The sequence below is a fragment of the Mycteria americana genome, chromosome 7, assembly GCF_035582795.1.
Source record: "Mycteria americana isolate JAX WOST 10 ecotype Jacksonville Zoo and Gardens chromosome 7, USCA_MyAme_1.0, whole genome shotgun sequence".
Classification (NCBI taxonomy): Eukaryota; Metazoa; Chordata; class Aves; order Ciconiiformes; family Ciconiidae; genus Mycteria; species Mycteria americana.
Genome location: NC_134371.1, coordinates 6297045 through 6323439, shown reverse-complemented (window position 1 = coordinate 6323439; position 26395 = coordinate 6297045). Strand labels below are relative to the sequence as shown.

At 39.8% G+C, this 26395-nt stretch overlaps 1 protein-coding gene across 3 annotated transcripts in view; it reads right to left on the bottom strand.

Moving 5' to 3' along the window:
- The window catches only part of PRKCI (protein kinase C iota), a 30738-nt gene extending 6848 nt beyond the window's left edge, over positions 1-23890 (bottom strand). Inside the window, exons 1-12 of one of the 3 annotated variants that reach the window (XM_075506866.1) lie at positions 23777-23890; positions 15169-15290; positions 10508-10597; positions 9033-9083; positions 7781-7866; positions 6308-6448; positions 5395-5449; positions 4607-4665; positions 3974-4150; positions 2892-2989; positions 1764-1850; positions 1028-1163 (exon numbers count right to left, since the gene is read on the bottom strand). In XM_075506866.1, the coding sequence (XP_075362981.1) occupies positions 1028-1163; positions 1764-1850; positions 2892-2989; positions 3974-4150; positions 4607-4665; positions 5395-5449; positions 6308-6448; positions 7781-7866; positions 9033-9083; positions 10508-10597; positions 15169-15283 (1095 nt within the window). In that variant the 5' untranslated portion in view covers positions 15284-15290; positions 23777-23890. Of the gene's footprint in view, positions 1-1027; positions 1164-1763; positions 1851-2891; positions 2990-3973; positions 4151-4606; positions 4666-5394; positions 5450-6307; positions 6449-7780; positions 7867-9032; positions 9084-10507; positions 10598-15168; positions 15291-21304; positions 21349-23234; positions 23702-23776 lie in introns of those variants that run through there. The other 2 variants (XM_075506863.1, XM_075506864.1) reach the window with 2 other exon arrangements.
- Between the last annotated feature and the right edge of the window lie 2505 nt (positions 23891-26395).

The window sequence follows — 26395 nt, the reverse complement described above, 5'->3', positions numbered from 1 at the left end:
CTTTAAGAAAAGATGGGAAGAAAATACTTTACAGTTAGCCCAAGATCCCACACTCCCCCTCCACTAAGAACTTAACTTTGAATTAACTTAAGTGTCCTGAATAAACTGCTTTCGTTTTAGTAAAACTATACTTAAATCTGTATATGTAAATGAATACAAAACACCACTTGTTTCAGAAGAAACAGAAGTAGGTTGCAGCTAGAGTCTCAAGAGGATGGCACATACCTACTGACAAGGTCATCTTTTAAGGTTTTAGCTGTAAGCTCCACCACATCTCCAACAATAGGCAAGTGGGAATAACTGAGGCATGGTGGAACAGCTTACATGACCGGTGTGTTGCGATGGACAGACACAAGCTTTCCAGAGAAGAGCATGGCATGCAGAATGGGGTGGGGGTTACCCAAAGGAGTTGCGCAGTCTTCATCCTTGGAAGTTTTCAAGGCCAAACTGAATAAAGCCCTTAGTAACCTGGCCTGATCTTATAGCTTACCCTGCTTTGAGCAGGAGGGTGGATTAGACCTCCTGAGGCCCCTTCTGACCTGTGTTATTTTATGCTTTTCAGTTGCTTAGCCAAAATTACAGCATTTAAAGTAGTTGTCATAGGTCAGCATAATGGCAATTCCATGGCAAAGTCAAACCCGTGCTCCAGTGTCTTTGTAGTGACAAAGTTTTGCTAGAGAAAATGGGAAGTGCCATAGAATCCAAATGGGAGCAAGTGTCACCGATATATTTCAACCTCTTGCTCTTTTTGAAATCAAGCTATCTTGACTATTTCAGCCTACCCCCCCCAGTCAAGCTGATACAGCAGCTTTATAAAAACATAAACAGTGTATATATATATATAGTCTGTGCACTCTGGCCTTTCTTTTTTTTTTTCTCCATTTGTAGAAGTGAAATGAGTATACAGCCTGTCTGCACGGTGTACATGCATACCTTGAAATTTCACATTTTTAAGTCTCTGCATCTTTTAATTTACAACAATTTCTTAATTGTTCATTTGACTGGTTAGCAAGGAACTAGAGCTTACCTTGCACATGCCATAATCTGTGAGTTTAATATGCCCTTCAGAATCTAGTAGCACATTATCCAGTTTTAAATCTCTGTAGATTATCCCTCGTTCATGTAAATAGTTCAATGCTAGACTGATTTCAGCAGAATAAAACCTAGTGTAGAAAGAGATATTGATTACTCAAGTAATCAAAAACCCAAACCACAATAACAGTCTTGGTAGTATGGTACTTTTCTAAATATAAGTCCCTGTATTCTATTATTTTTCATCAGAGAAGTGGATAAGTTGTTTATAATCATACAAACATTTCTACCCACAGTCACTTCAAAAATTATTTTTAATTAATATTAATGTCTACTGAAATCATCCCTTTCATCTCACCATCTGAGATGAAGCATATGCACCAAGAACTCAGCATTTGCCTAGACAGCTGGTAGTGGTTGTTGTAAGAGAAACACACTGATATCATTAGACAGTTAAAAAAAATACCACAAAAGTGTTTTTCTAGAAAAAAAAATATCAGAATCAGACTGAAGTAATCTAGGGTAATGCTAATACAAACAATACCTATTACAGTTACTCCTCAAAACAAAAATATGGCAGCTTGCAGCATTAAAGTGAGGATGCAGTTTCACATTTCTTAAATCCTTAACATCTGGAGAGGACTTGCTAGCTCATCATCATAATCTCTGCACTGCGGCACTGTGTCAGAAAACCAACTGTTTTGATGCAAGAAATCTGAAATTAGATGTACCTGGCATGCTCCTCTGGCAGCTTTCTCTGTCTCTGCATGTGAAACATTAGATCTCCTCCATTTACATACTCTATAACAAAGAATAACCTGGAACACACAGGAGTTTGTTAAATATAATTGTATACAAGGCTGAAAGAGGTTTGAGATGTTCCACATCTGTTATCAAGCAATGTCCATTCAACTCCTCCCATCTGCTAATATGGGTGGTTTCACCATTTCCCCTCCCTTTGAATAAATTCCCAAAGTTAAAAATCAAGTAAACGAAGTTTCTCTAGATAATTCCTTTATTGCTAAAGGAAAGTAAGTAATCCTTCCCACATTCCTGATCCACTGCAGCTACTGCTTGTCATTATTACATACGTGACTATATAGAGTAACATCAGTTTCTGTGCACAAACCAGAAAAAAAATTTCTCATTTTCCTTCCTGATCGATCCCTTGAATCTCCTTTGCTTGTAATTTAGTACTATTAGTATATTACAAACACTCTTTCTTCTCACTTCCCTCCACTAGCTTGTCACCTTTTCAAACAGCAAGGATGTTGTTTAAATATACAATGTTTTATATATACTGAAAATTATTACTGTATAGAACAGGAATTTATTCATGTACTGCAATCTCTTCTGCAATCTCTTCTCCTATATATAAACACACAGGAAAATAATCATTTAAATCTCTATTACTCTGTTTTCCTTTTTAAAATTCAGGTACTATATTCCGAGTTTTGCTCAGACACTCATCTTCAGAGAGTCCATGCAAGTTTGAGATAAATTTCCTCATTTTTTGTACGTCTGATTTCTCTCTCCCTAAACCTTTTTTCCCTTCCATTCTAGGTTCTGTCTTCTACCTCATATTCTTAAGCCTCTTTTATGCCAGCTGCACCTCTCTTCCTGTCTAGAATCCTTCCCATCATACCTACCAGTACTTTACATTCTTTTGCATCTTCCCAATCTGAAAAGCTTAAAATGATGAACATAGCCTTTTGCTCATGAAATGCTACAATGACTTACAGTACATTGACTTTCGCCACCTACGTAACACTTAATGTTTTAAATAGGCCTTTGAGGTGCCTAACAGTATGAAATACTTCTTGCATAAGACTATCTTCTTATTATCTTATGACCTTTACCTGCTTTCTGTCTGGAAGCAAGAGTGTAGTCCAACAAGAAAGGGATGATTTGAAGCCTGTTCAAAGACGTGTTTCTCTGTCTGAACCCAATCAATATCCTATTTATTTAAGAAAAGCGACATTCAGAAAAGGATTGTTGCACTTCTTAGCTCAAGTATTAATGACAGTTAGCAGAAAGATATTCAAGTGTTTTGCTGTCCTCATTTTACTTGCAAGAAATCACATATTATATAGTTCTCCAATGTGAAGTAAGACAATTTAGCATACTCTTTTTTTCTTCCTGCCTTGAGTGTCCCGCACTTTTAGCATCATTGTGTAACTACACTTGGGAATGAAAATACACTCATCTATAAAAGATAAACTGGTGCAGACAAATGTAAAGTAGGATCCAGAAATGCAGCAGAAATCAATGGCAGACAGAGAAATAAATGCAAAAGCTCTTGGATAGCAAACCACAGTCACTTGAGTCTTTTCAGAGTAGCCTAAAGAAACACAAGGGAAATCTTCAGCAACAAGAGGTGTGTAGCAGTTTAATACTGCTATTTCTGATTAGTTTCCACTAATCACTGTATGAGCTACAAACAAATTGTTAAGATGGAGGTCCAATTTAAAGAGCAAGTAAAAGAACATTGTGAGTTCTCCTTTGTGACAAAAAACCCAAACTTGAACATATGAAAACCAGACTCCATCCATTTCTTTTTCAGCCCAGCAAGCCAACATAATAGGACATATATGGAATACTGCTCCAAAATAATGAAGCGAGCCAGGCTTATTAACTTGAATTCTGCAGGAGCACTGCTGCAGCAGTACTGATCACAAAAGGAGACACTGACAACAGAGGCAACGCGGTTCACAACAGAAACCACTGGCACAGGAGGGCAGCTGTGAGCCTCGTGTCTGTCAATGAAGACCTCAAAATTGGTTATCTGTCTTGTGAACCTTCTAAAGTATAGTATGTATGAGAAACTGCATGTGTAATTTTCAATTAGTATTGCAGGCCCAGAAGCCTGGCTCCCACTTTGGGGTAGGTACTGAAGCCCTTCCAAAGTGTTGCCTGATTTATTGATAAAAACCTTGCCTACCTCATCATCATTGACGAGCTCTTTCTTCACCACTTTCATTGCATAAATGCGTTCAGTTTTCTTCAATCGAACAAGCAGTACTTTAGCATAACTGCCTCTTCCTATAACTCGGAGCAAATCAAAATCCTGAAGACCCAGACTGGAGGAAGCTTTGCCACTTTCTCTAGTGCTCATTGCCTTTTGATAAAGTTAATTTGAAATTAGTAAGCAGGCTTGCCAATTTTAACAACTGCAAAAGTTAGCATTTCAAACAGAACAGCAAAATTAATATAAACAACTGATTCAATTAACACTTGTTTTTCTTAAAACTGCACTGTCCTGGAAAGGAATGTCAGGGCAGAGGAAGGAGACAGAGGAGACTTGGCAGATAAGAAACAAATGAAGCTGGAGGAGTTTGGAATACTTTCTATGTCAAAGCACATCTATGCTCTCTAAATCAAAGCACATCTCAACTCAAGGTTCCAAATAAAACAGCTTGCAAGCCATACATGCATACACCTGAGTGAGCAACCCAAATATGCTTTATGTACTAGTTTTCAGTTTGTGACAAGTTAAATTACGAAAATCTTGACATCGAGAGTGACAAAGGCTTTAAGATCTCTGAATACAGTTAGCATGGTTACAATACTTTACCTCTTTTTCTTCACCAACATGGTCCAAGCTCTCATGACTTGAAGGATTGTACGGAATCACTAGAGGTACAAGAAAAATTATTAGACTGATGCAACACAACAGTATTTTCTTTTGTCTTAAAACTTCCACGCACAAGAGCTCAATCAGAGAGATACAATAGATGCATTTAAATTGTGTAAGTATTCAAAACTGTTGGGTTTGGTGTTTGTTTGTTTGTTTAACCCACCAGAATCATTCTTTTGCAATACTGCATTAATAATCCGTTATGGCTAATATAAAACCCAGTAATTGTATTTGGAAATCTCTTCAGATTAATCTTGACTCCACACACAAAGAATCTTGTGCAGAACAGTGGTTTGTTTGGTATTTAACCTGATCATTGTCTATACTTAAATTCAAACGTTAGGATCATCACTCTGATTGCTACAAGAATGAACTTGTTTGGCTAATGATCCAGTAGAAACCTTGCTAATTCTGTTAAGTTTTTTTGTTGTTGTTGTTTGTTTGATCAGGGCATTTAAAGTACACAGCTTACTGATGGGAAAATGTAATTGACAGACGAAATTCTTCCTTTTTAAGCCAAGTTTCTTAAACCGATAAGATATGGAAAACTGTAGAACTTTTCTATTTATATCCCCCTTAGCATTAAGAAGCTGTCTTAATTTTCTTGTTCTGTGAACAAAAGTAAAGAAGGGTTTTAAAAATAATTTATTCTGTTCCATTTTAAACCCAAAGTTCACGTTTCAGCCACTTATAGTAATTTAAAGAAAAAAAATTGTTGATCTTACCCGATTCTACATTATCTGGATGCACTGATGATGGATCCATAGGCATTATTGGTTCCTGCAAATATGCACAGGATGTTTGTAATAGACTGTCCAAGTGCAAGACACATTATTTTAGAGACAATAAATGAAATAAATGATCCCTGAGGAATATACTCTAGCTACTTTTTAACTTGATCAGTCAACATAGTTACTGCTCTAATCCATACACAATAAAAGAAACTACTGCAGTCCTTATTTTACCTATTTTCCAAACGTTACAACATGTTTCCAGAAGCTGTTGAAGTGACAACTTAGTACAACAGAGAAAAGAAGTATAGCAGATGAGAAACAAGCCAGAAAAGCTCAAGTACTTCAGCAGTACATATATTAGCCAAATGAATTAACAAAATGTAGACCTGTAGCTGTCTGCTTTTAATATTAAACCAGGAGCAGTAATCATCTAAATTTTTCTGGAGACTTAATAAAAATGATTGAATTTCTTGGGCGAAAAGTCAAAACCTCTGCACTTCATCTTCCTCTTCTGTGAAATGGGAAACAGTCTAATAATCTAACAGATGTTTAGAGAATTTATTTTACCTGTAGCTCACTTGAAAGATGCAAAATAGTTTGTGTGTGTGTGCGCTATGTAACAATATAGTGAAGGATGAGATAAATATCACTTACATGTTTACATTTGACACAGGAAAAAATATCAGATGTGAAAGTTAGATGCCCGTCTCGCCACTAAAGTGACATTCTGCTAAGTGATTCCCAAACTTTCTTGCAAAGCGTCACAGTAACCATAAAGAACGATGTTTCATCTACTGTGACTATTTGCAGACTATAGTCTGAAAACCATTAGTATAAAATGGGCTTTTTTGTTTGATTGGTTCATTGTTTTTTAAAGACAACTTTTCAGGTAAGTTTTACTTACTGGTTGTAGTGTATGACGGCCACATTCAATACTGACAAGTTTGTGACACTTCTTGTGAACAAGGAGTTTGCAATTGATGCATTTATATCCCTGGCGACCCAGGCCCCATATTCGGTCAGTGCAGATGGCACAGTGAGCTCTCTAGAATGAGAAATCAACAAAACTGATTAAAGAGCAAAACTAAACAAAAACTATTCAGCCACATTGTCATTAATAAAGAGCACAGGATAGGAGATCAGAGAGACCCCTACTGAACTTGCCACCAGACCAAGAGTCTCTATCTAAAAAGTTTAAGAACAAACAGGCAGATACGATACAGAGGATATAAAATTAGAACTGAACGGTAAGCAGCAACTGCCGAAGAGAAAGCACGCATCTACACAGAAAGGTGCAGGCACAGCCAGCCTCTTCTGCTGCACACAGACCCAGAGAGACATGAGCCAGCTCCAGGTCAAAAGCATTGCAGCTGAATCGGCAGGCTGCTGTGCCCAAGCTAATTTGCTACGCGTCTCCTTCTCTCTCTGTGTAGATCAGTCCTTACATTTGTACAGAGGAAGGCAGGAGAGCAAAAGCTTCAACACGTTAAACCACCACAGAACAGGAAACGGGAAGATCACCACTCACTGAAGGACATTCACAAAACAACTCAAAAGAACCATGAGAACAGGGTGTCTATGAAAGCAAGAGTGGAAAGTGATTAAACTATGGTGCCTTCACAGCCTTTGACCAGGAAGAGGTCAAACAAAAAAAAGGCAGTTAAGATATGAAGGATGCTCAAGATGAAGTTTAGTGGAGACAATCTCAACCATTAAGCACACAATACACTAAGCTTAGAAAAGAAGGAAAGATTATTGAAGCTGTCAAGGAACTTGACTTATTCAAACATTTTGGGTTTGGTTTTTGCTGTTGCTTTTTCTAAAGACAACAGATAACCTTCTTGGTCCTTAGCTAATTATATTTGACCATTGCTTCTTGAAAATATTACAAATGCTTGTTATTTTCAGTTGATTACATGCCATCATAAGCAGGCTGTTTGGAGAAACATCTCAGTTTTTCCTTTAAAAGTCATGAAAGAAAAGTCTGTGCATCATAAGTAAGTTCAGACCTTTTTACTCCCAGAACTTAAAGAACAGAAAATGTACTTTCAGCTCATAGTCATCTAATGCCAGTGTTCAAGTTTGCCCTCCGGGAAGATTTTAAGGGAACACGGGAACATTTATATAATTGATATCATGGTTTCAGAGTACACGTAAAGTGAATTGCAACTGATTTATTTTTTTCTAGTTAAATTCCTGATAATTTAATAATGATTACATTTCCTGAAATGACAGGGTTACCAAAAGTCTACATACTATAGACAAACAACACAAATGAGAATAAAACCACCTTATAATTTTTCAAGGCAGTGACACTGTAATTACGAAAACAAGACATCCCTGTACCATGGTTTTAAGTACCCAACAAGAGTCTCACCCTGTTAAATCGTTTGGCTTGGAAAGTGTGACCATTTGCACAATAGAGCTTTCGCCACCGGCGGGCGCCTCGGCGATAAATGGACTCTAAGAGGAAAAACATACGATTATATCCATAAAAATATAAACACAGCACTACAATATCTTCTCACGGATGTTTCTGTGTAGAGTTATCTGCAGAGTAAAGTTTCACTCCTGCACCTTACAGAAACACAGAGTAATGTTCCAAGTATCTTTTCATTTTTTAAGTTTTGGAGAAAATTTGAAGTAGAATATTCTGATCAACTGAAAGTTAATTCCGCTTTTCCAAAGTTAAAAGGAACAGTGAGTCAAGAGAAGGAAAACTGCTCAAACAATACAAATGCTTGTGTGCAAAGTATGCACCTGCCTTACCTAAACTTGGGGAGGAGCTGTGGGGAAAGGGAAGGAGGAAAGAAGGTGAATTTCAGGAGCATGCCCTGATTTATAAGATTGCTTGCACAAATCCTCCAGTGTTGTAGATCCACAGCTGCCACTGTTTGGGGTTTTTTTTTTTTTTTAGTTTTTATTTTTTATTACTAGAGGCATGTCAGGAACCAAAACTGAAAATGAGAATATACAAAACTACACTGAGATGCAAATCTATTTCTGATTCAGTCTGCAACCTCATTTTTTCAGAAAAGTAGCTTTATCCATACTGTCAAAGTTCACTTTTAAGCAAATTTACATTTGTCAGAGACTTAGATATCGAGCTGACAGACGTGTGTGTCCATAACATACACATGCTCTTTTATAAAACTTTAAGACAGAGAGAAAATAACCTCTTCAACGTCTAGTACATCAACTAACATAACTTAGAGGTTTTCAGAGAATATTCCTGATAGTACCTCAACATCAATTTAAAATTAATTAACCACAGATCTCTAAATGGTTACCAGCCTTTGTTCACATTAGTCAGCCAGCAATCTGGCACCTATCAAAAAGAGAGGAATAGGATAAAAAATTGTCACGATAGAAGAGGCAGAAGCAAGGAAAGCACAGTGACATGGATAGGGAACAGGAATGTGAAATGCTTATTAACAATGATTCAGAAGTGATAAACAACATTTAAGTTTAGCAAGACTTTCTATTCCTTTTAAATACTTAATTTGTAGAGATCTGCATTATTAATATTCATAAGTGTAGGATGCCAAACCATTGAATACCAAAATCTTCCAAAACAGGAAATCTGAATTCCTGATTTTCTGTACTTCTTAACTAAAATGACTACTTACTATCTTCTCCTGGACAAGGCATGCCAGGCCGTTCTGGTACACAAGGAAATACTGCAATAAAAACATTAACTTCTGATTAATTTTTATTTCAGACAGAAAATAAATCTTTGGGTTAAATACAACACTTCTGAATGGCATTCAACCATTTAGGAAGACAGCACAGACTGCATTTTAACAAAACCTTGAGCAAGAGCAGGTGAGCTGAAAAGCTGCCACAAAACCCTTTTGCTGGACATAACGGTGAAATGAGCAAAAAGGCAGAATAAACCAAGTTATTTCCTAAAGAAAGTAACTAGAAAAAAATTATTCTGGTTTCTCACGTGACCAATCATCACAGTCAGTACTTGATATTAAATAAGTATATAAAATATATTTTATTATATATTAAATATTAAGTATCAAATAGATAAGTATATAGATGTATTAATATATTTAATACTTAATATTTAATAAGTATATAAATGTATTATATTACAGTGTCCTAACAGCTACGTATGATCTTGTCTACATTAGCCATTTTTTCATCTTATTTAGCTTCAGTAACTGTCAGAGAGAAGTATAACGGGGGAGCAATAGCCCTGGTGCTGGTTTAGTCAGAACCTTATCAAACACGAAAATAAACAGAGAAAGGGCAGATCAAAAAGCATACTGAAGTAATATATACAGAAACAGTGAAATACATATAGAATCAGATTACATCCTTCTTCCACTTTTTAAAAGTCTTTGTGGGAAGCTGAAAAGCTGTCTCTTCCTTCCAAATGAGCTCACGGTGAACTAGATTTTTTTTTGCATCCTTTTAGAGAAGGACCATGTTAAGACACTGTAGTGTAACACACCCACTAACACTCTTTACAATGATCCCCTGCTTTTCTGCTGTAATCTCTGTTAAACCGAAATCTATCTTCTACTTGTAAAAAGTTACAAACAGTAAGAGAAATATACTGCAGAAGCTACCAAAATAGGCATAGGACCCTGAAAAATAAAGATTGAACAATTACACATCAAACGGGCATGATATTATTAGGTTCAAAACTGGTCTAAAGTACTTAATTTCAGAAAAGTCAAACTTTTGACTAATCTGGCATCACAAATGGAGCTCATCAACTTTTTTTCCTAATATAGATGCTACTCTAAAGCACTTCTCAATAACAAAGTGTAGGACACTGTACTATGTATCTTCTACCACTCATTGCCAACAAGCATACAAAGGCACTTGGGTTGAATGAACGAGAGAGACAGGGGCTGTCTTTCTTTAATAAACTAACTGCAAAGTATTTTTCCTCCCTTAATTTAATAAAGAACTTTGACAAAGTGCTGACAGCTAAAAAGCGCGGTGCATGGTCTGCAGCATCCTCTTGACAGAATGCCACAACAGGCTTTAATTGAGGAAGCTGTGCAAAAGACACAGATAATGCAAGGTAAAAATTCCACTTATTCACAGGTACGAACATGAAAAATAGTAAATTTCACCATACCATGAATTAGAAGCTCTGAATCCTTGTTTAGTTCATACAACCGAAAGGCCTCTTCTAACTCCAGCTGAGAAGAAACTGTACATGGATCCCCTGTAGAAAGAAAAGAGAACAATACAAAACTCAATCCAATTAGTTCTGTACCATTCAACAGTTCCCTCACAGTCGGTTCTAAGATAATTATTGTAGCAAAACAGAACAATATTTTCAAGTGTGGTAGTATTTATTTTTAACCCTGTTCAGAGACTACACCTGAAAATACAGTCATATTGAATGCTTTCAGGGAAAATAAAAATACAAGATATTCCCAAGGGGCAAGCAGATCATAATCACAAAACATTACTGGTTTGGTCTGCTACAAGCATGGTTACACATCATTTCAGCACAGGAGGTGCAGGTTATCTTCCTGCACCTAAAATTCTTCTAAGATTCCACTTTATTTCATAGATTTTTAATTAGAACGGAGTAAATTCTATTTTTACAGCTGCTTCAACATTGCCAAGACTTTAACCAGCAGTTAGACCGCTAGTCTTTCCTCAAACTTCAATCAAGGCATTGGACAAATCATGTAACCTAAGTGAAAACACCCCATTTTTCTGATTTTCAACTACTTTCACACTCACAGGACTATTTGAAGTAAAATCCCTTAAAGAAAGGGCACCAAGGCAGGAAAAAAGTGTGAGTTGGTTTTAGGTTTTTTTTTCTTTTTTATAAAACAATTGCAGCTTTTGCTGACCATTTGAGATGGAGCAGATTATCATACAAGCATTTGGCATGTATTTTAAAGTTTCTCTGACAAGACTGCATTGCATTGCTTTAACAAATCTGTGTTTCAGAAGTAACAGTTGAGGACTGACTAAGGTCTCTTTGTAGATATCTACTTTACGTTTCTAAAAAAATAACAAGTATCCACAAAGGTATTTCAGAATCATTAAACAGCACTTAACTACATCAGGGCAATTTTGCCATATAGGTAGGTTTAAAACCTAGGGACAGGGGTGGGTGAGGAACAAAGGAGATCAAGCTAGAGATCTGCTATATTTAGGATCAGGAGCAAGAAGGACCTTAAATTCTAGCCGTGGTTCATACTCCTTCGGACACACAGCCTGTACTTTACCTGTTTCTCAAGATTCATCTAAAGATTTCATCTGATATTCTCACTGATCACCTGTGTCTATCAGTGTTTGGAAACTGCTATAAAGACTGAAAAGAACAGCCATGCAACAAAACGTTTTCTTCGGTGTCTGATGCAGATTGGTAACATTATAAAAAAATTATCCCCCTAAAAGAAGAAACCTTGTTCAAAATATTACTACAACTGAAACATTTTTAAAGCAATGTTGAATCTGAATCATGACTGCCCCAAAGAAAGAAAATACTTCTGGTTATTAGTTCAACTTTTTTTTTCTCCGCCACCTACAGAAGATGGAGATTGTATGAGAACAGAACAGAAGTATGAGAACATGGGATTTATCTCTGCCTGATCGTACTCTAGCATGCGAGCAGAACAAGCTTCTTTCTAGCCAAAATCCCACACAGCTAGCCGCCTACTGTCATATAACATTTCAAATTTTTCACAGAAATACTCCTTTCCACACCCTTCTGCGGTAAACTGGTTGTGGGTAACTGAATTGGGGGAAGGCAGAACAATTTCCATCTCAGCTGAACTGGATCCAATCTGAAAGTTTTACTGCTCTGAGTCTTCGGTCAATGCCATGGTTTGAAAGCTAACTAGCAACAGTCCATTAACTATTCTCTTTTTGTTTTGTACTACAAGATACCAAAATTAATACAGGCATTGCTAAGGCTTTTCAGTAGAACCATACACCTAGCACACAGGAGGCTATTTAAAACTCACCCTACAAAAGTTTTTCCAGTTAATTTGTTTTGTTTCTAACGTATCCATTCTTTTCTATTGCCAAAATATTAGTAATAAATGTAAACTGTCCATTTGCAGCATTCTGTCTTCATTCTTTTCCGCATGCCATAATCTTCAAAACGAGTCTTTGAAGCCAGTTGTAGTCATTTTTCACCATACCACCTCCCCCCTACAATCAGCATATCTGGACATCAAACTGCCTACCCACTGCATAAACTCACACAGTGCAGAGCACGGGGGGAGGAGAAGGAACAATTATATTTATTCACACTCACTATGAGAATCAACAAACCAGTTTTTCTTCATTTGTTTCTGACACCTGTGCAAACAGTTTTGTGTTTCTTTTTGGCAGAAGAAAAGGAGGCTCTCGAGAATATACACCGTGCTTCAAACTAGGAACAGAAGGTTTATAGACATACTCTTTCAACAAGTTTGGAGTAGTATGAATTTTGCAGCCAAAGACAGCTGGGATAAGCGTCATAGGAAAATATTTACTATTGAGTTATATAGCAAGAAACAAGAGACTGAACACAAACATAAGGCTAGTGTCCATCCTACAGGACATTTCAGAAGACAGAGGTAAGACAAACTGACCGCATACAGGTAAAATAGAAATTTGTCTAAAATAAAATCAAGTTCATTCTATTTTCCAGTTGCATCTGAGCACTTTTCAAAGTGATTCCACTCAACTATATTAGGTCTGCCTTTGTGTACCATTACCTCTATGAAATAGAAGTAGTTGTACACGATGCTCTGCATCTTGCAAAGGCTGAAAAGACATTTAGTATATGACAAATAAAAACCTTAGTGACTAGGTAAATCCAGTTTAGTCACACATCTGATCAAGCAATTTAGTCAGGAAGCAGAGAAGAGATGGCCTAGATACCATATCTTGTCTACAAGAAGCATAGCTAGTAGTACAACAAGTACCAGTCCACTGTACACGCATTTCCTCACGCTACTATTAAAGAGCGAACTACAGTTTTCATGAAGAGGATGCAATACAGGAATTTTCCAAGAAAGCAAATTATGAGTTTCTAGAAAGAATACCAACTGAAAACACTAAAGAGTGGTGGAGAGAGAGGAAGAGATGAGGCAAGGGCCTGGCAAGAAGCCACGCATTGTAGATGCAAGAATTACTCATAATAAAGATGGGGATTTTTTTTTTTTTTTTAAAAACACACTCCTCTGCCAGATTAACTTTTTCTCCACTGACATTAAACTGGAAGTCAATGATTAAAGCAAACACGGATTGCTTGTGAAAACCGAATCCTATGTGAAAACATAAAAAAAATTTAGCCTAACAGCAGCATTCCTCTTTTTTAAAACCTGTCTCTAAAGACCAGAAATTGAGACAGAACTGTTCCTTCAAGTAAACCACTGAATCTACACAAAACTTTCTACAAATGTTTCATTAAAAAGATATGCACTTATTACTATGACTAACTCTCCCTCTTCAGGGAGAAGTCTATTATCCTCCTCAAGATAAAACAAAACAGCAAGCTTACTAATCATGTACACCTTCAACTCTCCACAGAAGTTCGGGCATAAACATCGCTCATTTTACTTTACTGCATCTGCCTGGTGTAAATAACTTGGGAATGATGAGAGGAAGAAAGGAGAAAGAAAAAAAAAAAAAAAGAGAAACCCTGCCCAGATTCCCAAGACCGCATAATCTTCAACACACCTGCCCATATAGCACTTCCAAAAATCAGCTTTGGTCCATGTTTAGCTTTAAGCTCTGAATAAACTTGCACTCGCCCAATTTTGACTGGGAAAGCTGTGAGAAGGGGAGGAAACAGTTCTATAAGCACCATTTATGCTAATCACTGCATACAAATACTAATCACTGCCAACAAATCACTGCACATTATGGCCTTTTATGTATTGCATCAAGTACTTAGCATGCTAAAATAGCTCAACAGCTATTTCATAATTCAGACATCTCTTTAGTAGCTCAAAACCTATGTGTAGAATATACCAATTCCACAAAGAAAATCAGAACTACAAATAACCTTTTCAAAAAATTACTAATGTATACATACAGCTCAACTGGACTATGTCTGTTAAGGAAAAGGGAGAACAGGCTCTGAATTTTTTTTCATCCAAGGTAACCTTGAACATGGATAATGTAAGCGCTAGAGATGATGAGTTCTCAGTCGAAGTTGTTACTACTACACCTTGATGAAAAGCTACTTGGACAAGTAATTTCTCTTTCAATAGTTAGGAAAAAAAAGTTTTACTAATAGTTATGTTTTAATAGGTTGCTAAAGTAACAGCTGATACAAACACTCAAAATATAACCGTTTTGGTTACATGTACAACTCAACTATATATTAAATAGTATCAATATTGTAGACAAATACTGTAATTTGTATCACTGAAGGTTAGTTTAACTAGCAAAGGTTTAAGACTTAAGGGGAACCACGTGCTTCTTCAGCAGTATAAGGGAATACTTTCCATTCTCTTCCTAATAAATGCTAACTGAATTAATATTTTGATAATCACCGAGTTTTAATTTATTTATTCAGTAAAAAAAGTAGAGCTCTCCACACTAGGTCATTTGAAACAACGACCTTTCCATTAAGATATACTTACAAAGGCATTGGATAACCATTATTTTTTGAGTGGGATTTACTATTTCTAAAGACATACTTATGAAGTGTGTTTTATAAGCTTATCCTATGAAGGCAGAGGGAAAGGAAAAGATGAAAGGGAGGGGAGAGCTAGACAGGTGAGGAAAATATTGATCAAATATTTGTCAAAAGACCAAGCATCGATTTACCTTCTTCATCAATCCATTTCATGGTGAAAAGCTGTTCATTGTCAAAGGAGCACATGTCTCGAACTTCATTGCACAGTCCCTCAAATGAGATGGAAGGTTCAAAATATGTTATCATGATGTCCCTGAGCAAGAGAAAAATAAATTTGAGAAATTATACTGCAATGTAGCATTTGATCATCAGCTCTAATGCCTTCCATATATCACTAATATAAAACCCACCCCTGTTGCGGCCCCCTAAAAAATCTTAAAGTAATGTTAGTAAACCATTAGCACCTACGTTCCCTTCCTATAGCAAAGTCAGGCTCCAAGTGATTTTTATTACCAACTACTTGACATTTAATCCTCCAGGTATCTGCTTAAGAAAAATTAAGATTTAAATGCCCAAATAACTATGACACGAGTTGCAGCAGATACTCACCACACACAGAAATGAGATGTATTATACCAGTGGAAACCAAAGAATTAAATGCTGCAAAAATTTTGAAGAACATTATTAATGTATTGCTGGGTTTGCCTGCTCTTTAACAGTTATTTATTAGATATCAAAATGTTGTAAGAATGAATACACCTTCTCCAACAAAATTTTGATTGTGTAGATGTTATGAAAAATTAGTGAAAAATATTAAACAGGTTTTCCACCAGATTAGGAGGGATGTACCAAATATTGAAAGTGCCTTTAAAAAAGAGACCCGTGATGCTTCACCACAATGACAGGGAAGGCTGACAGAGAGACATATACTTAGAATTAAAATTCACTACTTTACTGTTATGCAGAAAGGGTGTTTCTGTTAAGATTAAGAGTTAGTTAACATGGTGTTTTAAATATGTTAACATAAAACGCTGACCCATTGTTCTGGTATTTGCTGGGCCTTAAAGGGGAACAGGTGACTCACAGTTGCAGTCATTTAAACAGGATTCCAGAGATACAGTTCAGAGGAAGGTGGAGGAAAAAAATACGAGAAGGTTGTTTACAACACTACTCTTCAAACATGTCGTATTTGCCCAATGTTTGAGCTATGAGACTAATCTTCCCATAAAAACCTCGGCTAGTTGGGATTTGTTTCAGTTGGTGCCAGCCACCAGTGCTATTTGGTGGGGGGAAAAAAATAATTGAAGCAACAGACAAAGTTTATATCTGGTCAAAATTCACATCAACATACCTACCAGACTGAAGCGTACCTATGCGGCAAGTTAAACATCTTTAAATCATCTTGAGCATGGGCAGAGTGGTATCAAGAAGGTGACTTAACATAACATACTGTGGTCACTGAACCTGAACCACTTTCAGGAGTCGCAGAGAATATATGCAATAAACATGCTTGCCTGAGGCTCCTTTAAGTTCAGCAGCATGAATAAAATAAACTAGCAATTTCTAAGCACTCCAGAAGAACAGCTAGCCTATTTCTGGATTTATGAGCATGATTAGTTTAGTTAGGGGAAAGACTCCAGTAAATGGTTAGGATAGTGAAAAAATGACACCTCTTCAATAATCTGAATAAAGCAGTCAAAAAGCTACTACATTATTTGGTTGAGGAGCTGCTCCTCTTCTTTCCACACAAGACAAAATGCAAGACAAAACAATATCTGGACCCCAGTATTTAGACACAGTACAGTACTTTGGGGCAAATGGGGCTTCATTTGAAACACTCAATTGCGCCCATCCCACAAGGCAAACTCTGTTCTCTCCGATACAACGTTCTCCCTTTGCATCCTCTCTCAAAATGCACAAACTGCGAACCCAATGCCGCCATTTGTCTCTACAAACCGATGTGGATTTCACAGTGCATTACTGTTAAACACACAGGCATCAACCAAAGAGAAACCCAGGAGGCTGTATTAGGAGGCAAAGCCTTAACCTGTATTTCCTGTTTTTCAGGGAAGGAAATAAGGCACTGCTTACTTAGCAACTTCACTGATTTTGTGCTAAAGTTTACCATCCCTTCATTTATTCATTCATTCACTCATTCACATTTTAGTGCAGATATATTCACCTTGGAAAATTTTCTTAAACAAAAAGTTAAGTTCTGAAGGGCAATGAGAAGTCGGAGTTAAGTATTTCAACTATTGCAGTTTATTTTGCGATTGAACTAGTCAGTAATGGGAGAGGGTATGTTAAAGGCAGCAGTGACTACACGACTACTATGGTCAGACAAGCAAGAAGAGTTAGGTGACAGACCACAATCCCAAGAGCCAGTAATCACTGATGCTCTAGCAAAAACTGAAGATTAAAAAAAGATTAGTACAAGCTGTTCAGCAGTTTTTCAAACCTGATAATTCAAGTCCACTTAAAATAGATTTACCTGGACTACAGTGAACAGAAAAAGTCGCCATGTTAAGATGTACTGAACAGCCCAGGACTCCCTCCGTATCTATAAAGTAAAAGCTAGTACCAACTGAAAAAAAACCCTCTTCCTACTTGTTGCTACCTTCAAGTAGCAAAATAGTTGCCTTTCAAATAAAAGGAGAGTTTAATTATTTCAGAATTTAAGCAAGTTCTCTACATTACTACTCTAATACCTCCAACAGGGCATGTATCAGACAGTTATTAAATATATTTGGAAGATCTTACCCTTTCTGTTATAACAAACACTAATCGGTCTTTCAGAGAACCCTAGCTAATAGCAATATATTTAAAAAAAAAAAAAAAAGATGTAAGTATGAATAAGGTTCTACAAGCAACATTTAGCACACTTTTCCTAGAGATGTGAAGCCAGCTTTACAGAACACAGAAACTGAAAGATTTCAGGTCTTCCTACAAGCTTTATTTTGCCATTTTAACTATACTGATGACACTGACATTTTCCACTGAGACAGGTCTCACTTCCAGAGTGGTTCTGTTATCACACCTTTGCATTATATGGTGTTTTCCACACTTCTTGCACCTAGCATTGCAGCGATGATGTCTTCATTAGGAAAAAGCTGTATTCACTCAAGCTAAGACATGAAGTTAAACTCTACTGAGAAGAAATCTGGCATTTTAAACAAAAAATTGTAGGCTAAGTTAAAGAACAAAGGAACGTTAATGTGGACCATAGTCTGCTGCCTTGCACGAAAAAAAATACGAAATGCTTTCTTTCACTAAGACGTGGGAAAAAATTTCTTGAAAATAGCCCTTCTGATGAAGATAAGATTATGCACTGCTTTTAATAAGTGTGTTTGTTATAAAGCTATTCTAAGGCATAATATCCTTATTTGTCTCCTCCTGACACACACAGGGAATTAGAAGAAAATTTGATTCAAGCATGCCCTTTGCACCATCACATTTGGATGTGTCAATTAACTCTTACTATGGAAGCACCACAGTTTTTCAAATTTGTTTTAGTACTATAGTAATAGGTCTTAATCAGAGACCTGTGAGTAGGAAACACAGAAATAAACAAGAGTACTTGTCCGGAATTACTTTCAGTTCAAACGTTGTCATTTATATCCTCCATAAATATTAATAAAGGATCATTTTATTCATACTAATAAAAGGCCTGCCTAAATCAATACCCTGCAAATGTAATAATCAGAAAAAGATAAACCACAGGATGACCGAGGAAATGCAAATGGTAGATCTAAACATGAACACTAGAGAAGAGATTTTAAATATCTCTAAAAGACCATGAACCTCATCGCTACCTTCCCCACCTTTCCTCTGAAATCAAACAGCTTTTCTCATGCCTTTTCTTTTACAGATCATCCAACAGTCATAACGTCCTTTAACAAAAAAAACTCACCCACAACCAGCCAAATAAACAAAACAAAAAAACCCCCATTGCCAACAGTTGATGGCAATTAAATACCTGTATCTCATTTTTCACTTCTAAGCTTCAACTTCTGTGAGAGACCAACCCACTGTAAGAACAAAGACTACTGCCTTAGATTTTTCCACCTGCAGCTTAATATAGCTATCCCATATTATGTATGTGGAAATATAGAGATACATAATCACTTATTATCTACATATCCACATATCTGTCATACACCTGGGTCAGTCATTAAGGCTTTTGATAATGTCTAATTATAGCTCACTGAAATGAACCCATACAGGACTCCTGGAGAATTCTGCTGCTTCAGTATCGTTTCACTACCGTAAGGTGCAGGCACTGCCATTCAGAACAATTTAAAGCATCTCTCCCCAGTGGAAGTCTGAGGTCTCAAATCACCTGCTCCCCCAGTCTGTTTTTCTGGAAAAAAATATATCACCAGAAAATCAAATCAACGTTGAACCAGCAAGAAGGGGTGAAAATGTGTTCATATGCTTAAACCAAAGCTTTCTTAAGCTGAACACTCTCCTATGTGGAACTTGATCCTCAACAGACAACAAAAGACATTGAACTGAAGAATTGATCAGAAAGTGCTCAAGACGAAGAATAATATAAAGAAAGGATGCGAGAACTCAAAAATTCTTAAGAAATTAGTTTCCTGGAAATATTTATGGAGGTACATTCTGATTTTACAATTAAAATTTAACTTTTTTTCCTCACACTTTTCCCACTCACGTAAATGCATTAAAATTAAGGAAAGAAGCAAGTTTAACATGTATCATGAGAGGACTGTCAGGAATATTCTTCATTTGAACGAAATCAAACTGAAGGTGGGCAAAGCATTGGTAACCTATGCCTTTAACTATATTAAAAGTCTAACGTACATTACAGCCTACACAGTTAAAACAGTGCAAAATCTATGCCAGGCACTGAAAGAAAGCAAGCTAGCAGTTCTAATCATGACAGAAAATGGTACTTCAAGTTTGTGGGGTTTTTGTTTGGTTTTTTGGGGGTTTTTTTGGGGTTTTTTAAGTCAACAAAATTAATTCTACAGGATTCCTAGTGCACAAGCAGTGTATTATTCCCACCTGTTCTCTACTGTTACAATGCGATCCTCCCCATATGTACTAATGATATAATAGCTTCTTGTACTGAACTGACAAAAAGCATCTACAATAAATAAGACAAAAGGTAAACTTTGAATAGTATTAGAAAGCCAAAATGGTTGCAGTTACAGATGCTGTCCGGTGCCACAGGTTTGAAGCTGCTACACTTTGTTATTGTATCAACAAAAATGTATGTAAACATTTGGTGTAATGGAGTAAATTCCTAAGCACTCGCTCAGGAACCTCTATTACATACACTGCACAGATTACGGTAACTCTTTAAAATAGATAAGACTATTTTCAGCATTTTAAACAGCCAGCCCTATAAGAAAGATAAGCGCGGCTTACCTGAGAGAAAGAAATACCTGGATAAACTCAACCTAATGTCCTAATTCCCCAGTCTCTGGGAACTCCCATCCTCTTATTCTCATGATCTCTGTTCATTTTAGGAAAATTTTCCTTCCTGGTTTTACATATTTCATGAATTTAAGATAAAGAATTACCACTGCACAGTTGAATGAAACAAAGACCCTTCAAAGAGTTCTTCATGAAAGTCTTTGTCTTGGCTGAGAAAAGCAATTAGGCTCTTGGCCAGACCAAGCCATGTTTTGGGGATTCAGGTTTGGCTCTTTACTCCAAGTCGGCAAGCGCGGCGTCTCGAGCCCCAGGCGAGTATCCTGACTATCGGATTCCCAACCATTTCAAGAACAAATCTGTGCTTCTGAGTTGCTGGGGTTTTTTTTCTGTAACCAGAAAAATCCTTCTGGAAGTTGAAAAGACCTTCCTAGCAAGACTTTCACAATAACTCCTACAACCCATTTAAATGCTTCTATTAAAATGAAATTAAGAGAGATTAACATTTGCTGATTAACACTATTTCCCATTAAATCCTCTATCCAGCTCTAGCCTTGAGACAGTTTATTTGACAAAAGGGGAAAATGCTGCCTCTGATATCAGCGTTTAGAGCCTCAGTCTCCAAATCGTTTCAGTGTGTGCAGGTAAAGTGTTTTGCTTTGATACCCGCTTCTTGACAGTGCTAGTCTGAGAAGTGGGCATGAGACCTTCTGTTGTAAGAAAGTGGAGAGAATAATTTCTTTAGATCTCAAAACAAATCATGACTAAGGCATTCAGCTTGTTAGTTTGTTGGTATTCACAATGGTTAACCAACACCCTATGTGACTCAGTGTCATTATTAAAAAGTAAACTGATAATTGCATTAACAGATAAAAAGTCAATAGATGAGACTCAAAAGAAACATTCCAGTGTCTGTGAAATTATTACCTAGTATTTAAAGTGTCACGAGCCAGCATTCCTACGCAATGTAGCAGTTTTCTTCCTCACTCCCACAACCCTGAGCCGCTTTCTCTCTGTTCTTGCACCATAGCCTCCCTGTGCTAAAGGAAGAATTCATGTGATTGCATGTGGAAACAATCAAGATTAAAACTGACCCATCAGAAGAAAAATAAATGATTTTAACCCGGAACAGCTCCCAGTTTAGTTCACTGCCTGACCAAATGAACATTTCTGCAAGCTGATAGCCAGGGGCATCTCCATGTTTTTAAGAAATGGTGGATTAAAGGGAACGTAAAACAAAGAGCCTAGAATTTCACATACTATTACTTTGACAGTGTTTCACATGTCCTTTAAAGCCACAGATTGTGCCAGTCTCTACGGTACTTCTATAGACTTTTGTCAAGAAAAGCCCCAAAGCAGACACAGGCCAGAAATCAAACACGGCAGCAAATACCAAATGCTCAGCATGTTTTCTATACCCCTCCTTAAAATTATAAAGCTAGAGATGCCAGAGAGTAAATACTGTAAATGTAATAAATCTTTTCTGGTACTTAATCCGGGTAACTGGAAGGAAGCAGTCGAGAGTATTATTTGTTCAATCTTAATCCAAAAACGCAACCTACTTTTTTTTTTTTTTTTTTTTTGCTTAGATCACCTCCTCTTAAGCTTGATGGCCCAAGGAACCACTGTCAACCCTTGCGCTCAAACTTTTAAGGTTAGGTCCTGTAACTGTTAGGGGTTTGCGAACCCAAAGCAGAACACTTCTTCTGCCTTATATGTTATTGTTGGAGAGCCATTGAATTAGACCAGCAACATTCACATTGTCATTGTGCAGACCTCTAGCATATTTTTTTTTTTTTACAGCAGAAACCTAATTGACAGTAGAATGTGTCTTAGTTACCATTCACAGACTCCCTCAGAAGTCACTCACTCCCTAGGAAACAGCCCAAAAACTGATGAAGTAGGTTTTCATCCAAACGCCCTCCTCCTTTAGACCTGGATATCACTTAACACGCAGAGACCCGGCCCAAAGCTGGACCCTGAACATATTTTTTTAAGTATGAATTTTGGCACATATCACCTAGTAGAGCGTTATGGAGGAATACACGCTTATGACTGACAGCAGGTAAACAACCAGGGCCTCGGGGTGCGTGGGCAGCAGGGCAGGGGAGGCCCCTCAGGTACATCCCCGTTTGCCGGCCATGTCCCCGCAGCAGGACGGAGGCCCGGCCCTGCTCAGCCCCTGCGGGCCCAGCTCGGCCCCGCTCCCCGCCCCAGCCCACCGGCTCCCCGCTGACCTCGACAGCCGGGGAGAGGCTCTTCCGAACACAAGTCCTGGAGCCTCACCCCGGTTCGGAGCAGCACTGGAAAGCCACGTTAACGTGGCTGTCTCGTTGTGGGGGGTTTTTTTCCTTCCCTCTTTTTCTTTTCCCCTACAAGCGTGTGGGTATCCAGGACGTGAGATCGTAACGTTACAGTAAACGCACCGAAAACCTGGTGTTAAAAGTACCGCGCTGTAAGAACCACCGCTGACAGAAACCCGCGGGCAGCGAGCCCTGACGAGGCAGGCAGCCGTGCTTGACCTCGGTCACCGGCGGAGAGCCGGGCTGTTCCCAAACCACCGCATGCCGGCACCGGAGGGGAGCCCCTGCGAGCACCCCGAACACACCAGTGCCGCCGCTCCGCCCAGCCCCCGGAGAAGAGTCTCCTTCAGACCCGAGCCCGGGCTGCCGCCGTTCCCGAGGCACCGGGCAGGGCAGCGCGGCGCCGGCCCCGCCGCCCCCCGCCGGGCCCGGCCGCGCCGCTCCGCCCCGGGCTACGGCGGGCGCTGGCGAAAGCCTCCCCTCACGCCGGCCTCCGCCTCTCCGGGCCCCACCTCCCGTGCCTGCCGCCCCCGGGGCTCCGCGCCCTCACTCACCCCTTGTAGTAGGCTTTTACCCGGACCTGGTGGGTGCTGTCCCCACCGAGGCCACCCCCTCCGCCGCCCGGAGCCGACATGGTGCTGTTGCCGCTGCTGTCCCGCTGCGTCGGCATCCCCCCCTGCGGCGGGCGGCACCGCCCGGGGCGGCGGGGGGGGGCGAGAGGAGGGGAGGGCTGGGCTGGCGGAGCGGGAGGCGGCGGCGGCTGCGCGACCCCCGCCGCACCCCGCCGCCTCAAGCGCGCCGCGCCGCCGACCCTCGAGCGCGCCGCGGCCCCGCCCCCTCCTCACGGCGCCAGCCCGGGGCGGGCGGGACCACGGCGGGTGGGGGGAGCAGCGGGAAGGGGCAGAGGGAGAGCGCGGAGCCGTGCGGGACGGCGCAGGAGGGAAGCACGGACCCTCCCCCAGCAAGAAGGAGGAGCCGCTCCGGGAGCGGCCGGCCAGCAGCTCTGCCTCCCGGGCGAGGCGGGCGCCACGCCTCGGGTGTCCCCCCTCCCCCCCGCGCGCTACGTGGGCTCTCCTCGCAGGACTCCAGCGCACACCTGGGGAGCGGAATGCTCCACGCCGAAGCGGAAGGGGGGAGGTGGCGGTGGCGCAGAGGCAGCCGAGATCCCCGTAGCGAAGCCGCCGGTGCGGGTCGCTCCAGGTCAGGCGGGTCAGAAGCCACCCTAACGGCCCCGCTTCCCCCTTCCCCGCGCCCCGAGCGGGGGCGCGCACCGCGGCCTCCCCGCCACTTGGTACGGCCCACCGCGAGGCATGCTGGGACTGCTGGGCGGCAGCGCGGCCCTGGCGCCGGCGCGGCGGGAGGAAGGCGGGGAGCGCCGCCGCCGTCCCGCAGTCAGGACCGGCCGGCAGCGGGCAGCCCGGCGGTGCCTCGCCTACCGCGAAGCCGGGGTGGCTGGGCCGGGTCCGCCGAACCTGCCTCTCTTCAGTTCTAGGTGCCTGGCTTGTTTTGGCAGCGGCCCGTTCTGTAGGGCTTCACCATAGGCAGAGCTGCGCTTACGGCAGGGGCGAAGGAGGAAAACTCGTCGTTTTAGTTAGGCGCAAATAGGACTGTCCTCCTGTAAAGAGCCACAAGCGCCTGCAGTGGTACTTGGTGGAGAGCAGCTGCTGTGCCTGTAAGCAGCGGACCAGGCTCTCCGGCTGAGCTGTTGCGTAGAACCAAACCCATCGCTACCATCCCCGCATCAGGGAAGAGAGTCTTGGACACGGCTAGCTTTGCACCTTTGCAATCGGTTTCGTGCCATGACTCCTCCAGTGATTTTGTCACGCCAACCAGAGAGGAGCCACAGAAAATTCAGGATTTTAACACAAAACCAGTGCAAAAGTAGCATGCTGCCCTTCAGCAGCCAGCGCGGAGCTGATGGGCAACAGGAGCTGCTCAGAAGCAATGGCAATGTGTTTCTTACAACAACTGTTGACTAATACATTTTCTGTAAGAATCCTAAAGCATCCATGCAATGTGCGCTGCCCACAAGACAGTATGTTCAGTTCAGGTGAAGCTTTAATTACCATAGACCAAATGGCTAAGATATTTTTTAAGAAAGAAACAGGAAGGATGCTTTTTAACTAAAGGGGAGCAAAGGGGAATGGTTAATAAAAGGTATTTCATTAAAACTGTTAACCATAAGCCACCTTATCACTGCAAGTAATATTTCCTTTCCACTTTGCCTATTTAATACATCAATAGCTTTTCTGAGAACACATATTTATATTGCCCAACGCTTCCTGAAGAGACAGATATTTCTGGCAATCCTAAGAAATAGGGAACCTTTGTTTTCTTCTGTAAAGAATTAAAAACAATTCCTTATTCCTACTGTCCCTCTCCACGCTCCAATCAGCATTGCATCTGGATGTCTGTGTTAGAACAGCGTGGAGTTCAGCTTCTTCATGCTCAGTTACAGGCTGCTACGTCAGATCAGCACTTCCAGTCAACACACCTTGCTCTTTCTCGTATCAGTGATAAAATAACTTAAGGCCTTATTTGCTGTTTACCTTAGGCATGGTTACAAAGTACAGAACTTTTTTCATGCTACCTGACCTTCCTGCAGCAGTTGGGTTTTTCTTTTCCCCCTCAAAAGAAAGTAATTTGCTCCACCCAGCTTCCACACAGTCTCATACCCTTTTCGTACAACAGGAAGTACCTTGCTGTATCTGAACTCACCCGTATCTTGCACCAGGATTTCCAACATGTTTTCTATTTCCTACCAGATCTCCAAGAGTATTCCAGCATAAGTCTTCATTTTCCCTACACCTCCTTCTTTTTTAACCTATGAAAATTCCTATTTTCTCCTACTTAATCATCTTTTGATTATGATCTTTTATAGAAATCAGGCATCCTCATTAGACCTGGTACATTGTCATTACTTATCACAGGCAGTCCATCTGTGGTCAGTGTGACTGCTTCACTCTTCAACACTTTAAGCTCATCTATAATGCTCATCAAATGAAGGTATTCGAGTTTTGTAAGACACTTGTCAAGACTCTTTTCTTTGCAAAGTACTTCTCTATCCCAACTAGCTGCTAGACATCTGGCATTCCCCCCCCTCATGTCCAATTATCAGTTGGTCAAACTGCATTACGTGAGGAAACAGCAACCTAACTGCAGAAAGAGGTATTGCTGACCTACATTTTACTATTTTTTCCTATTGTTCTGTTATCAACATTTCATTTTCACTCACACACCTGGTTCTCGGTCAACTATTTAAAGTGTCGTGATCCAGCACTTCTGTCCAATGTAGCCACTTTCTTTCTGTATCATTGGGAATACAAGCAGATTTGAAAAGACTAGTATACCTGCAGGCTGTGTTATGTAATTCAAAGATAAAGAAGGTATTTCTTCATTACAGGAAGACATTTTGTGAAGAAGAGAGGGTGAGGTGCTGAGTTTGTCAAGATGTCCCATGTAAGATTTGAATTAGGCCTATGTGGTATAGTGGCTAGTTGTCTTTATGGAGGTTGGGCTTTGCTCATCTATGCCAGGCAATATGCAGTAGCTGCTACCACCTACAGACAGGAATTCATTCAACTTAGATAAATTATGGTCAATTCAGAGAGAAAGGTGGTCTTCCCCAGAGCAGGGAAAGGCTCAGAGGCAGCATTTCATAGGAAGGAACTGAAAGCTAAGCTAATGGGGCTAAAAGACCCTTTGTTTCATATCC